Here is a 15,391-nt window from a genome sequence, read left to right on the forward strand (position 1 = left end):
AACTTGGCAACATCAAAGGTTATTAAATTATAAAACAAACATCACACTAGCCGCGCTTGCATCACAGCCCACCTGATTCTTCCCCTGTACGCCAACTTTTCATTATCATCTACCCAAGCGGAAGACCGGAAGTCCTGAGAAATTAACACGCCCGTAATTGCACCGGCTCTAATGGCAAATGCTTGTATGCCATGGCTTTAAGTAGAAAATAACCATGACCGTTTCTACCTGTGACTGTTGAATAATCTCTTACGTAACGGTGGGACAATTTGAACCAGTTTATTGTAGGATGTGAGTTACACTTCCCAGAAAGAAGAGTTAAAGTTAAGGGTAGCATAAATACCTGACTTTTATTAAGTCAAAGAGGTTGGAAGGCCAGCAATGGGATCAAAGAGTTATAATTTTATATCAAAACTTGTTTACCACAAAGTTTAAGGCACGTGTTGGAAAACTTGAAGAGTGATTGTAACGCCCATATTTTTAGTCATTTAAAAATGTAACAATTAGATCACCTCGAAGGAATGTTGAAAATACGTTGGATCTGGTGACGAAAGATGATTTTCTTTGATGTAAATGTTAAAGTATATGAAGTATTTAATATATGTACATAGATGAGTGATAGATACACTCATTCTAGTTATAGATGGAGAGTTTTCATGAAAATAAACATGCTAGAGCAAAATAAAACGAATGTTTTCCAATGGACAGTTTGCTACACTATTCAATAAACTGATCGCAGATAGTTTCAACTAAAATAACTACAAAGTTAAAGAAATAAAATATTAAGTAGCAAACTTACTTAAAATAGTTTAATGTTTAATTCTAATTTCATAATAAGTGATCGGAATAATTGATTCTTTTTTGATGACTTTAATATTTCTTTCTATATCTTTGTAATAGTAATCACAGAGGCCTAATAAATCCAAAGAATAACGATCTTTAGGAGATTGTCAAAGCTAAATGTTTGAAGGTATAATAAAACTTAACCTACTTATACAGAACTTGTCTTGTTGCCTCTGTACAAGCCTAGAGATCTTTTAATTCTATGACAGAAGCATATTATGACAAAAAAATGTTATTGAGGTTATTGGTTCCATGAGCTAAATTTGCCTTAAATAATAATCGTTAAAACTGTTTTTGTGATATTTCACTTTATTGTTGCTTTACACATATCAGATTAATGAAATTATTTTTTAATTTTCATTGCCTTTGTGAAAGTCCAGCTAAAAGTTGTTGATAGTTTCCAAATTTTCAAACAAGCAGTTTACTGTTGAAATGTGTGAAATTAGCTCTAAAATTTTAATGATCCTCGTTATATTCTAAATTTTATGAAAATTTTTAAATAATCATTCATGAAACCTTTACAAAACGAACTAGACTAAACAGCATTTAAACTGTTACTTGGATATATTATTCTTGCCGATATTCATACAAATTTTTATTAGAAGATAATAGAGTGCAAAACTTGCAACTGTAGTTAAAATACATTTAGCAATGAATTGCTTGTTATTACTACGCAAAAACCTCTTAGCCAACGAGCCGACATCTACCATTTTATAATAGCTCCGCGTTAGTATTAATTTTACTGTCAAAAAACGCGAACCTGATTTGCTCTAGATCCTGTTTCGCGTGTGATTTTTTTTTGCCTTCCTCGCAATAAACGCTGGATGCGATGAAACGAAGCCAACCGGCAAATAGGATTAGTTTTATTTTAGCTGTTTACGCCAATGCTAGGCAGGAAAGGTTACTATCGAGGTTACCGTAATGCCGTATTTTTAGATTGCTGCGTTTTAATTTAAAAGTGATTCCAGTCTGGAAAGGGGTTCGCATGATTTATTTTCAGTACGGAATTATGATTGATTACGCTGCGTGTTGTATTTCAAAATTAAAATTGCGTTCCGACTGACGTAAAAGTTCAAAATATCTCGGGAAAAACAAATACGAAACATAACCGGTAATAACAAATAAAGGTGTTTAATGTTACTGATTGTGAGATTGGAAGGCACTCTGAATACCTCATAGACATGATGAAATACTCCATTCGAATTATTGAAAAACAAATTTGATAAAACAACACAAATCGGAGCGGTCAAAGCGTATTTATAGAAATTTCAAAGGGTTTCTGAAACAGATATCTGAATTGAAGTTTCATGTAGTCATTTATCACTTCCAGCGGCATATTTGTGTGGTAGATACCACTATTACGAAATAAATGTTATCGCTGCCAAGCTTTACGTCTTTATGAACCTAAATGTCTGACATTTTTAACTTCTTGCGGAGAAAAACTGGGAAGGATATATTCTGAAAGGTGACTCATTTAATATTGCCGTTTGATCTAAATTCGGTTTTTGCCTGACCTGAAATATTGATTATATTATTTTTAAACGCCTGGTTCTTTTTATAATCCAACAATTGTTTCTTTCGTTCGCCATTGGTAAGTGGGCTGCAATAATTGCTTTTGAAAGAGTTGAATTCAAAACGACTGCGTCATCAAGATTGAAATGTACTGTTACTTTTTTCTTTTCAGACGACGATTGCGAACTCGACAGATGTTAGATATCAATCACAAACTAAAACCGCAGCTATAAATAATAGATGTGCATGCTGCGCTCAGATGCAGCTTTTGAATCAATGTTATTTAAAAAAGTTATTGCATGTAAAGGGACTAAAGTTTAGAAAAACACCTTTCGAATGATTCTAATAAATAAAGTCCCATAAGCCAAATGGCACAGCAGTAACTTCAACAACAAAGGGAGTAAAATCGAGATTTTATTTGCTATTGTTAAGTGATTTATAAGTATTTTTAACTCAGGGATTAATAAAACTGGGATAGTTTAAAAAGGTGTCGAAACATGCAGGGTGTCCCATTAATATTGCGAAAATTTTCAGGGGGAGTTTCCTTGACCAAACATAAGAAGGAAAGTTCCTATAAACCTATGCCCGAAAATGCTTCGTTTCGGAGATACAGGGTGTTGAAATTTAGAGAAAATACAAGGTTTTTACTAATATCTGGAAAACCCTAATTCTGATTTTTTTGAAATTTTGTCCCCGGATGCCGCTGGAATAGATAAAATAAATCAAATTACGTCAGAAGACGTCTACCGTTTTTATAAACAAACATACCAAAGTTCAAAAAAATCGGAATTAGAGTTCTCCAGGTATTAGTAAAAACCTGCTGTATTTTCTCTAAATTTCAAAACCCTCTATGTCCGGACATAGGTTTATAGGAACATTCTTTTTTATTTTTGGTCAAGGAAACTCCCCCTGATTTTTTTCGCAATATTAATGTGACACCCTGTATACATTTATATGAAATTTTGGAGTCACTAACTCAAAGTTATTAATAGAAAATGTGACTTAAATATTTCGATAATTGCAAACTTACGTGATGTGATATATTTTATTCTACTTTCCCTGCAGTTACATACAATTGTGTCAAATTCAACAATTACATTGTTTCTAGGAATGCATTTTAATTGCTCCATTCTTCGTTTCTAACTACTCTGAGGTCTATTTTAAAATTAAAAATGTTGTAACTGCTTGCAATTACAATAATTACATAGAAACGAATTTAGACTAGTTTTTTATGTATGAAAAATTCATGGATTGTTTCTCTTCCAGTTGTCCGAAATCTCATGGGAGAGCCAGACTACAGGCAAGTAAGGCTCCATTGGGAATCGGAAATCACCGCCATCCCCAAGAATGGATTCAGCGTCCGGTATTGCGAGCTGCAGACCTGGGGTTCCCAGAGGTGTAGGTCCCAAGACGTGAAAGACCCGTTAGAGAGGAATAACATCGAAACCGATGAAGAGTACAAGACCTATTCCACGGATATCAAGGGCTTGAGGATGGCCACGAAGTATTCGTTTGAAGTAAAGGGTGTTAAAGACAAGGAAGATAAGGGGGAGAGAGAAGAGCGTGCGGATGGGGATGATAAGAACCAAAATATCATCGTGATTCCCACCAAGGGGTGTAAGTATTATGTTGATGGTTTTTCCTTAACGTATGAAGAATATATATAAATTTTTCTAGACAAAAAACTTTCATAGTGCTTTTTCTTATTAATATAATTGACTATTTATTTTTGAAGATTAATTTATTGAACAAATTTTACAAGCCAAACCAGACAACAATAATTTTTCTTATTTTTTATTCCATAACTTGTACTGTCATATCTAACCATTCTTCTGGAACCTAAACCACTATTTTATTCACTTTCATTATTTTCGTATATCATCTTTGACTGTTATGGAACTTTCTGAAAGAAAGTGAAAAACCGAAGCATACTGAAAACTTTCCATTATTATAGTTGCTGGTTTCGTCGGAAATAATGGCGTATTTATGGTCAATCAGCTCGCATATCTTTCAACTAAATTAGTGAAGAGTGAAACATCAACATCACTGCTTTGATGTCCTCGCCGGTCCGTGTTACGCGCATTTTCATTACGCTTGGTTTGCCCAACCACACGACATAAACCTGATTAAATCGTGGTTTTATTAAAATATTCAGCAAACTGCCAGACGTGTGCATCGCGGTGTTTGAATCAGTTCGCAATTAACTCAGGAGCATTAAAATATACAATAAAAAAGTTACTGTGTACTTAATTTTATCTCGAAGTATAAATTTGTATCTACAGCACGTAATAAGATTCATAAGAAAATTATTGTAAGCAAAAATAAAGATTCGTTTCTAGAAAATAGTTAACTAGAGGTTATTTTTAATATTCAGTGGTAACTATTTTCTTTTTGGCATCACTGATTGTCTGAATCTGTCTGAACGAGTCCGAGAATTGATCCTCGAGGAACGTCCAACATTTATATATTCTGATTTTGTTCAGTACATTGCCGTTTGTTTTAATGTGAACGCATAGTTTTGTACGCTATTCAAGCAATCGGAAACTAGAAAAAAAGTATTTACTACACTTGTGGGAGACGCAGTGCACCCCAGAAATGTTGATGGGTTCTAGAGAACGTCTCGCAAGCAGTTATTGAATATTTGCTTTTGATTTACCTCCACATGGCCGTTGGGATACAAACATTATCATTACTAATATTATTATTACTATTATTACTAAACAAATGTGAGGATTTTCTTGACATTCAAGAAATTATAATAACAGGAAGCGAGCCTTCTTGCTCGAGCGGGCGGTTTGTTTACGGAGATAATTCTGGCCTTAAGCGCAAAATCCTTCTGGCTAAAATTTGCATAATAACGCTAGTAGCAAGAAAGGATAATTTGCTGTGACACGTTCTTATTAATATTACGCGGCTTTATGCAACGTATCGATAATAGTTTCCTGTCGCATTGAAATGCTGCGAGATTTTCCAAACGGATGAGTAATTCATAGAATCACCGAGGTTCTTGCAATTAGTTTACGTTGAAAAAAATGACCTACAGTTGCTCGCTCGCATTTTTATGACTAAAATCCATTGTGTGCTTATTCAGGAAAAAATGGTCCAACGGCTAACAGTAACCCATTCGTTCCACACATTCCGTGGATTAATAATCTCGCCCCAATTCGTGGCGTCTTCAACTACATGCGCTTTTTGTAGAACTGCAGAGCCAAACTCGTGACGATGCGCCTTTGTTACGTAACGGTGAAATAATATTGTGTAAAACGCGACGGGAAAAAAAATTAAGTGCAGTTAATCCCAGAGACCTGTGACGATTAAAAAGGCAACAGCCTTTTACGGCACGCTCTTGACTAGACCTACATGGTTGTGAGACTGTGTGAAAAAATTGTCTGTGGAGGAATGAGTGTGTGTTGATATTCTTGGATTCGATGCATTGGAGTTATTTTAACTAAAGAATCGTACTATACAGCTAAAAGAATAATTTGAAGGAAATTCTGTATTAAATAGGCTTCAGAAAAGTTACGCCGCCGTTATTATAAAAATATTTAGCTAAAGGCGCCTTCTAGTGGTTAAAAAGTTTTTTTGTTCAGTTTTTATCCCATCTCCATATTACGGTAGCAATTTTTTATCCTAGCAAAAGTTTATATCGCGATTGTTAGGTTATCCTAGGACTACGAATTTTGTGACCAGCATATCTTCTTTTACTTTAAATAAGTGGTTTTCTAGACACTAACAACTATTTTTTTACCATAACTATATACACTTAAATAGATTTGTTTGGATTTTACGAAGCTATACTACACCCGAACAGATTCCTTTTAGTTTTCGAAACAAAATATTTAAACATTTCTAAATCTGAATCATTATCAGTTATTTGACGTATCTATTCAAAAGTTGTGTATTAAATAGTACTTTTCGCATTTTGACTGACAATATACTATTTTACTAAATTCAAAATCGTTTAGTAAAGTCATACTTTACCACATGAAATGTCACTTTATTCTAAACCTAAATGTCAGTGAAAATAAAACAGTTTGACAGAAAAGTGTTTATTTAAATATTGGAAACCCTATTATATACATACAGAGTGGGCCACTAGTGTGAGAAAGTAAAATAACTCCCTTGTTACTCATAATACAGAAAAAAAGTTTATATAAAAGTTATACAGAATCAAGAAACCTAAACTACAAAATTAATTTGATACATACAGGGTGATGGGTAAAAACGGGACACACCAAATATTACATTTTTTTAAATGGAACACCCTGTATATTTTTAAACATGGATTTCCGAGAAAATTCTATATATGGCAATATAAACAGTTTGCCATTTTAGTGCGGGTTGCCAAGTTATATAGAAAATTCTTCGAATTTTGGAAAAAACATGACCTCGAAAAAATTATATTAACTTTCAACTACTAACACTTGGAGCAAAAATATTTGACAGATCTATAGGGTAAATGTTACGCAAAGACTCCTATATTAGCTAATATCGATATTTTATACAGGGCATTTTTTATAATACGATCATTTTTAGAATGTTTAAACTTGATTTTCTGAAATTTTTCGAATGGAACACCCTGTATTTTATTGTTCTATTTTATTCACATATCGGTCCACTTCATCTTTTATTAAGCATGTTCTATATCTAAAATTGTTAGTTTTTAAGATATAGCAACATTTCTGAAAAAAATTAATTTTTAATAGTTTATAGAATACTACAAGTAAATATTAATTAACTCACAATGTAATGATAAATTATGAACTGACAAGTTGACATAATGTGACAGTTTTTTTCCAAAGCCATTTCGTGCGACCGAAAATAATAAAAATTGTTTTTTTCCAGAAATGTTGCTGTAACTTAAAAACTAACTACTTTAGGTGTAGAACATACTTAATAAAAGTTGAAGTGGACCGATATGTGAATAAAATAGAACAATATAGGGTGTTCCAAAAATTTTAGAGTTTGAACTTTCTTAAAATGATCGTATTACAAAAAGTGCCCTGTATAAAATATCGATATTAGCTAATTAGGAGTCTTTGCCTAACATTTGCCCTATAATTCTGTCAAATATTTTTGCTACAAGTGTTAGGCTTGAAGTTAATACAACTTCTTCGAGGTCATGTTTTTTCCAAAATTCGAAGAATTTTCTACATAACTTGGCAACCCCGCACTAAAATGTTATGTTTAAAAATATACAGGGTGTTCCATTTAGTGCTGGCAACTGAAATCGGTTTTTTGGATAGTCAGTTAACCGGTTTCGGATAATTCAGATTTTTATGAAATCCGAAAACCGGTTATTCGGTTATTCGATTCTTCAAATATCCGAAAACCGGTTATTCGAATCTTCAAATATCCGATTATTCGATGATCTACTTCCTTTTTTTTTTTAGACAATTTCTCCGTGTCTGTCTTTGTAAAGCACCGATTTTCAGATATCCGGTTTTAGCGATTCAAGTAACGGGTTATTCGAATAACCGGTTTTAGCAACTATTCGACTAACCGGTTTTATCTGTAATTGGTTTTTACGGAACCCGGTTAACCGGTTTCACTTTTTTCCGGTTTTTGCCAGCACTAGTTCCATTTAAAAAATGTAATATTTGGCGTGTCCCGTTTTTACTCATCGCCCCTAAGAATCAATTCGACTGACTAACATAGCATAGCATAGATCTAATATAAGTATATTAGACCTACGCAAAAATGATACTTAACTGTTATTATACAGGGTGATTCAGGTTTAATCAGGATAACTTCAGGGATCGGTAGAACAGATTAAAAGTATGTTCCTTCATGATATAAACTTATTTCCTAAATCGTACCGTTTCGGAGATAGAGGGCGTTGAAGTAGGAATTTTGTTCCCATTTTTCCCTTATAACTTTTGAACCACACATCCGATTGAAGTGAAATTCGAAACACAAACACTCCTTATGATCTTACATAAGCTCCTTAAGTTTGAACCACCCCTCTTAGATTAATTATTCAAAACTTAATTTTGACACTTTTTCGTTTCTTGTTTTTTTTTCCGATATGTATTTGGCCTTATTTCTGAGATATTCAATGAAATTCGTGACAGTGTAGCACCCGAGGTAGCGGCGTAAATTTCATTTAACGTAATAGCAACCCATGAAAAATAAAACACATTGATTTGTATAAACTGATGTTTCTGAAAATTATCGTTATTATTAAGTTCAAAAGGTATGAGGGAAAAACGGGAAAATAATTCCTACTTTAACGCTCTCTATCTCCGAAACAGTGAGATTTAATAAATAAGTATATATTATGAATGGACATTATTTTAACCTGTTCTATCGATTCTTCAATTTAGCCATATTAAACATGAATCACCCTGTATAAATAAACAAAGCCGTGTCAGGTTAATAGATTACGGAAATCCTACAAGTACACCTACTATGAAATTTTTTAAATTTCTAACTTTGTAATGCTTTTATATCTATCACTATTTGCTTATAATTACGTACTAACACAAATTGCGAAAAACTAGTAGGTATGAACGAATCTCGTAAGAAAAGCAATTTTATTCAACTTTGCTCTTCTAAACTTTTAGAACTACTATTAAAATACTATTAAAAAATAGCATTCAGGAACCATATAAGGTTATTTGTCTTATAAATGTATCTACTTGATAGTTATCGAGAAGATAGCATCAGATGTCGACAAACCAGGCATAAATGCTGTATCTACGAACTGATTCTTTCACTTATAACTAGCTGCCTGCGCTGAAGCCAGTCCTAACACATCGCCAAACCGTTTTCGGGGATTGGGTCACGACCGGCTAACTGGATTTTGCTAATGCTAATACGATTGCAGCGATCGCATTATCTACAGTTAGCCTCTTACTTTGCGTATGGCATCTAATTAAGGAGATACCATCTTGACAGCCACAATTTTCGAGCCGTCATTTATGCTAATGCGTGTCTCGGATGGAAAAAATACGGCAGGCGTGAAACATATTTTCGGTTAATTATTATTTTTGTAGAAATAACCGTACCGGATCCTGAACACGTTAATGACCGCTAAGTAAGGTAGAAGATCGTGTGATGTTGTTGTAGTGTAAATTGTTATGTTTAATAAAGTTTTGCTTTTACTTAATTGCCGGTGGAAAATCAAACTAGATTTTTACAAAGCAGGGAAATAGTGTATGTAGAGCATGTGCTGTTTTATTTACTAAAGAGAGAAATTAGATTTCAATGTCCTTTATAGGAAGATTTTTTGTAGATGCATCAATTTCGTTGCTGTGCATACAAAAGAAATTCTCTGACTTCACAATTCGGACCTAAAATTTGGCACTATATCGATTGCTGGCATAAAAAATTCAGTGTCCTATTTATATTTTCAAGTCGACCTTGGTTTGACCTTGAAAGGTCAAAGTCCAGTACAAGGCTACCGTCATATTGGTTTCTCAATATTCTGTAATCTTCATCTGAAGCTTTTTTAAATATGTCTCAACCCTGAATGATTTTTTGAGACACCATGAATGTACACATTTAAGCTTCACCCTGTATAATATTTGAAATAGAATTTCACTTATACAATCACCCACAGCAGTTTTGGAAAAACTGTGAAACATTTCATATCCAACATTAGCTCAGGGGTATGAGGACTATTAAATAGCCAAGAATCTGTAAAGTTTTTCATAAAATTTGGGTGAATTTTAGTATAATATGTGCAAAACCCACACACCATCAGGTGAGGTTTTTTAATAATTAACAATAAAAGATCTAAAATAACCCAAAATATCACTTTTTGGCTACCAGAAAAAAACGATAATTTTTATTATAATGTGAAAGTAACCAACTTGTAGGGAATAAAAAACCCTTTAAAATGGCGGTTTTTAAAATCCGATGCGTTAATTTGTTGCTCGAGAAATTGCAAAAAACTGTCAAAATTCGATTATTACTAAATAAACAATAAGTTTTGCAAAAGTCAATCTACGACTTTGATATTGCATAAATAGTTGGCTTTTATAGTCCTTAATATGTGATTAAAAGTTCAGACCGATTCATCCAACAGTTTTTGCAAAATTCTAAATGTTTATCCCAGAGGCATTATTTTTGCAATAATTACCAAGATATTTATTCTGCAGGTGTCATATGAAAGAGAAAGGCTTCTTTTATTGGAAGAAATTATTTTATTGCAAAAAAATTGTTTTTTACCAGCACTGTAAAAAACGTAAAAATTATAATAAATTTGTTGCTATTATATTTAGAGAGATTATTTTACCATATTCGTAAAGCTGGTATTTTTACTCAAATTTAAAAAAAAAAGTTGCTCTAACTTAATTTGTGGCAAAGTTAAACACTTTTTTTTTAAAATCACAGTTACTTGTTATAAATTAAGACTTCTAATAAGTGCCATTTCGAAAATAAAGAGCTAAAGTTTCTATGTGAAATTTTTGAGGACGATAGCTTTGTAACAGTATCTCTGTGAATGCTCCAAATAATGACTTCGACACAAGATGACTGTGAGTCAGTGGAGGAGGAACCTACAAATCCACGAGCAAATTGATAAAGCAAGTTATATCTCTGGAACTTGTTGACCGATTTTGCTGTTTTTTTTTTTAATTTGGGGTATCTTTTTGCGTACATCAGAAATATGCATTTTGTTAATAAATAAAAATTTAAATTAATCCAGTAATTTGTTTAAACATTAACAAATTTTTTTTTCTTTTGTAGTTTTTTGTAATGGAACATTATAGGAATGATTAAATATCATTTTTTAATAAATTAATATTGAGATTAAACTTTTACCAAAAAAAAATTCTAAATTATCAACATTTTCGAAGTTATTTTGACGGAAAGTTATAAATATAGGTTCAATTTTTTTCTTATTAATAAATTAACATTAAATAATTGAATAATTTGTTTAATCATTTTGCAATAAAATAATTTCTTGCAATAAAAGAAGTCTTTCTCTTTCATATGACACCCGCAGAATTAAAATATCTTGGTAATTTTGCGTGTCAAGTTATTGCAAAAATAATGCCTCTGGGATAAACATTTAGAATTTTGAAAAAACTATTGGATGAATCGGTCTGAAATTTTAATCACATATTAAGGACTATAAAAGCCAACTATTTATGCAATATCAAAGTCGTAGGTTGACTTTTGCAAAACTTATTGTTTATTTAGTAATGATCGAATTTTGACAGTTTTTTGCAATTTCCCGAGCAAGAAATTATCGTATCGGATTTTAATAACTGCCATTTTCAAGGTTTTTTTATTCCCTACAAGTTGGCTACTTTCACATTATAATAAAAATTATCTTTTTTTTTCTGGTACCTAGGCAAAGAGTGATATTTTGGGTTACTTTAGACCTTTTATTGTTAATTATTAAAAAAAATCTCACCTGAAGGTGTGTGGGTTTTGCATATATTATACTAAAATCAACCAAACTTTATGAAAACCTTTACAGATCCTTGGCTACCAGGTCATTTATTTTCCTCGTATTCCTGGACAACATGTACAAACTCTTCTGTTAACGTGTTCATTTATTACCAAAAATTTTTTTTTTATCTTTTTAGTTTCAGCAAAGGCCACGCAGTGCCTACCCCACGCCAGCGAGATCGAGGTGTCCACCGGCCCCTTTTTCGGCGGCCGCATCGCCGTGGAGGCAGCGGACGGCGAGAGGTGCGCCATCGATGGCGAGCCCGATAGTCCCCGAGACACTTACACGCTGCGCATAAATCACACGGAGTGTGGGAGCCAAGTTAATGAGACCACCGTCGCCACCTTCGTGCTGGTGCAGGAGAACCTGCCCATACTGACCCACAGCACGAGAAGGTAAGCTATACAGAGAGATCTACCTCTACGACATCGATTTACTGGGTACCGCAAGGTACTATTTTGAGCCATGTACGCTATTCATTTAACATTGAACGGTGTATGTATCAAGTCATTAATTTTAATTTTGTTTATTTTTAGGTTCTTAGTGTTGTGTTCTTATCAACCGGAGACACTGACTGTACGGGCAGGTATTAGTTTGCCTACAGGGGGCAGAGGGCAGGCACAAATTGCTGCCCCCTACGAGGATGATAATACGTTAGGCAGAAGAGGACGGATGGGCAGAGTGCTGCAGAAACCGGAAGCCTTAGGTGAGAAGCTTAGATATTTGTAATTGATCGATCAAACACTGAATTAAAAAGTGTTCCATAAAAAAATCGATAAATTTTGGTAACTTGTTAATAGTCATTGAAACTTTTCACCTCCGAATTCTTTGAAACTGAACCGATCGACTCGAAATTTGGCAGATAGTTAGAGAAAAGGTCAATGAACATTAGTGACATAGCGCCGATTGACGCTTCCACCCTGGTGGGGAATGACACCCCTTCTCGGGGGTGGAATTTTTTTTCAAAAATAACGCTGGAAATTGATAGAGAATCAAATTTTCAGCAATAAATATTCGAAGAATTTTTTCGAGAAATCAATAGTTTTTTAGTTATTCACTATTGAAAACTTGGAATTTTGAGTGAAAAAAAAACTTTTTCAAAGTGTTTTTCGCGAATAATTGAAAAACTATGAATTTTATTTAAAAAAGTGTAATGAACAAAAATATAGCTTATCAATAAACAGAGAAAATCGTTTTTTAAAAGTGTTGTACGTCCTATACAAAGCGAAATATGGTTAGTGGAAGGGGACTGGTTTTGGGGGATTATTCGAATCGAAGAATTCTTCATATAACGGGAAAAGGATTAATTTTACGAGTATAACGCTCCGGAAGTTTTTTGTAGTACTCAAAAAGACCTTCAAAATGAGCACTTATAAAAGTTAATTAGAGCAAAATTGAAGGAGTTATCGTCAAAAACAGATGGGTTGCTCATATTTTTTAAGGAAAAATGAGCAGTAAACGCTGTACCATTTCCATCAGAATTAAAATTAATCGTAGACCCTTTACAATTAGTTTTGTTTTAGTGTTTTTCATACGATCCTGAAGTTAGACCGGTTTAGAATGCGTATTTTTTTAATAATGTACGGTAAAAGTTGAAAACGTATTTTTCATTATTCAAAAAAAATTGCCTTATTTATATAATAACTCTGAAACTATGAAAGATACGTAAAAAATGATAGACAACAAAAATGTAGCTTTTTTTTCAACAAATATTTTGCTTTTTTTTATTCCTATAGCATAAAAAATAAAGGAGATATCGCCGCTTGAAGTATCCATTTTAGTGAAAAAACGACCTGTCTCGAGCCCTTCGATCCTTTCCCTTTAAAAAACGAAGGACTTAAAAGGTTTTATATGCAAACGATCTTACAGCTCTTGAAATTATCTTTAAAATGCTTTTTTGTAGGATACTATAGCTTCAAAATTAACCGAGTTATGGTAAAAAAACCAATGACATTTTTTCGGAGCAAAATAGGATTTCTCATTTTTATATGTTATACATTATATTATACAAATAAAATAAGTAAAAAAATTTAGTGTGATTATTTATATGCAGCGTAGCAATTTTTTTATGATTGATTATATTTAAAAATCGATTATAATAAAAATATTTTACATTAATATTGGTAAAAGGGTAGTTTATAAGAGTTGAAAATGGCAAAAGTAAAATATTCTTTCATAAACAATATAAGGAAATTTTTATTTTAAATTATTGCACAATTATAGCATTCCAAGATTTAGAACGTAATTTTTTATAATTTTTTTAGCACAGGGGTGATTTATAAGAGTTGAAAAGTGTTATGAGATACAAATTCTTTCGTAAGCAATGAGGGAATTTTTATTTTAAATAATTGCACCGTTAAAGCATTCGAGGCTTTTAAAAAGTATTTTTTTATCATTTTTGAAAAATACAGGGGTGGTTTTAAGGGGTTGAAAGGGAAACATTATTTTATTAGCTATAAGGTAACTTTTATATTAAATAATTGCACGATTTAATCATTCCAAATATTTAAAAAGTAATTTTTATCATTATTTTTTTGCAAAGGGATATCTTTTAAGAGTTAAATAAAGGGTGGAAAAGATTAAATATATCATAAAACATGTTCGAGAACATGGAACATTATTTAATCTTTGTGCTTGTACAAGATTTCTATCAATAAAATGCTTAAAACTTAATTTTTAAAATTTTTTTCACGTAGAGGAAGTTTTTACCCCTAAAAAACAAAAAGCGTCAATCGGGCTTATGTCACTTTTGAGCCTTATTCTAAATTTTCATGTAAATCCATGCAGTTTCAAAGAATTCGGATGTTACAGCTGATTTTCAGCTTCAATGACTGTATTATAAGTGAACATCACAAAAATCCTATTAACATCCCGTGCCCCCATCGACGGTTAATCTTTTAGGCAAACAAGAACTTCATAAATCTGTTTAAAATTCCGCTATTCAAATCGACTTTTTCAACAATTTAGAAATCGGTGTGCAAACACCATTGTTGAAATTGGTATTGTTCCAGGCATATAGAAATGCTACTGCTACTGACGTAATTTTAATAGTTGCTATTTAGAACAAATATACAATTCGTATACGGAGAAATAGGTAACGCTCGTTGATTTTTGTTCACTCAAACGGAATGCTTAATGAAATCAACACTGGAAAAGCGCCCGAAGCGTGAAAATCTGTATGTGTTTGATTTTAGATGGGTGAATCCACCGAGTTGTGAAATCAAAACAGGAAAATGTTATCTGCATCATAAAACTGTACCTGTTACGGCAGAAGGACAAAATAGTTATTGTTATAAAGTACACAGCACATCAGTAAACCTTCCATGGCCGTGGGGATCAGTTTTTTTAATGGCACGTGTTTCCTTGAATACGAATCTTATTTTTAATCAAACAAATAGTTATAATTAGTTCTTTAAACAGCACTTTAATTCTTGTTTAGGCCTAGCGACGTGTTATTTTAAAGTCATCGTAATTTTTTCATATTAATGTGTTGAAACACATTATACGAGGTATCCCAAAAAAACTCGAACCCCCCGATAACCCTTCAGGATGAAATCCTATCAAAAAGGATTTAAAAAAAAACTTGTAGGATTTCAAAAAAATTAACTTATCTTTGACCTTGACTGCAAT

The 15,391-nt window shown here is 32.6% G+C and overlaps 1 protein-coding gene across 1 annotated transcript in view; it reads left to right on the top strand.

Annotated features, from left to right (window-relative positions):
• The window catches only part of LOC108914725, a 32,364-nt gene that overhangs the window by 7,914 nt on the left and 9,059 nt on the right, over nucleotides 1-15,391 (top strand). The window contains exons 2-4 of the mRNA XM_018720594.1: nucleotides 3,622-3,972; nucleotides 11,898-12,156; nucleotides 12,298-12,467. Of these exons, the coding sequence (XP_018576110.1) occupies nucleotides 3,622-3,972; nucleotides 11,898-12,156; nucleotides 12,298-12,467 (780 nt within the window). The remainder of the gene's footprint in view (nucleotides 1-3,621; nucleotides 3,973-11,897; nucleotides 12,157-12,297; nucleotides 12,468-15,391) is intronic.

This window comes from Anoplophora glabripennis, unplaced genomic scaffold (genome assembly GCF_000390285.2).
Source record: "Anoplophora glabripennis isolate ALB-LARVAE unplaced genomic scaffold, Agla_2.0 scaffold746, whole genome shotgun sequence".
Taxonomy (NCBI): domain Eukaryota; kingdom Metazoa; phylum Arthropoda; class Insecta; order Coleoptera; family Cerambycidae; genus Anoplophora; species Anoplophora glabripennis.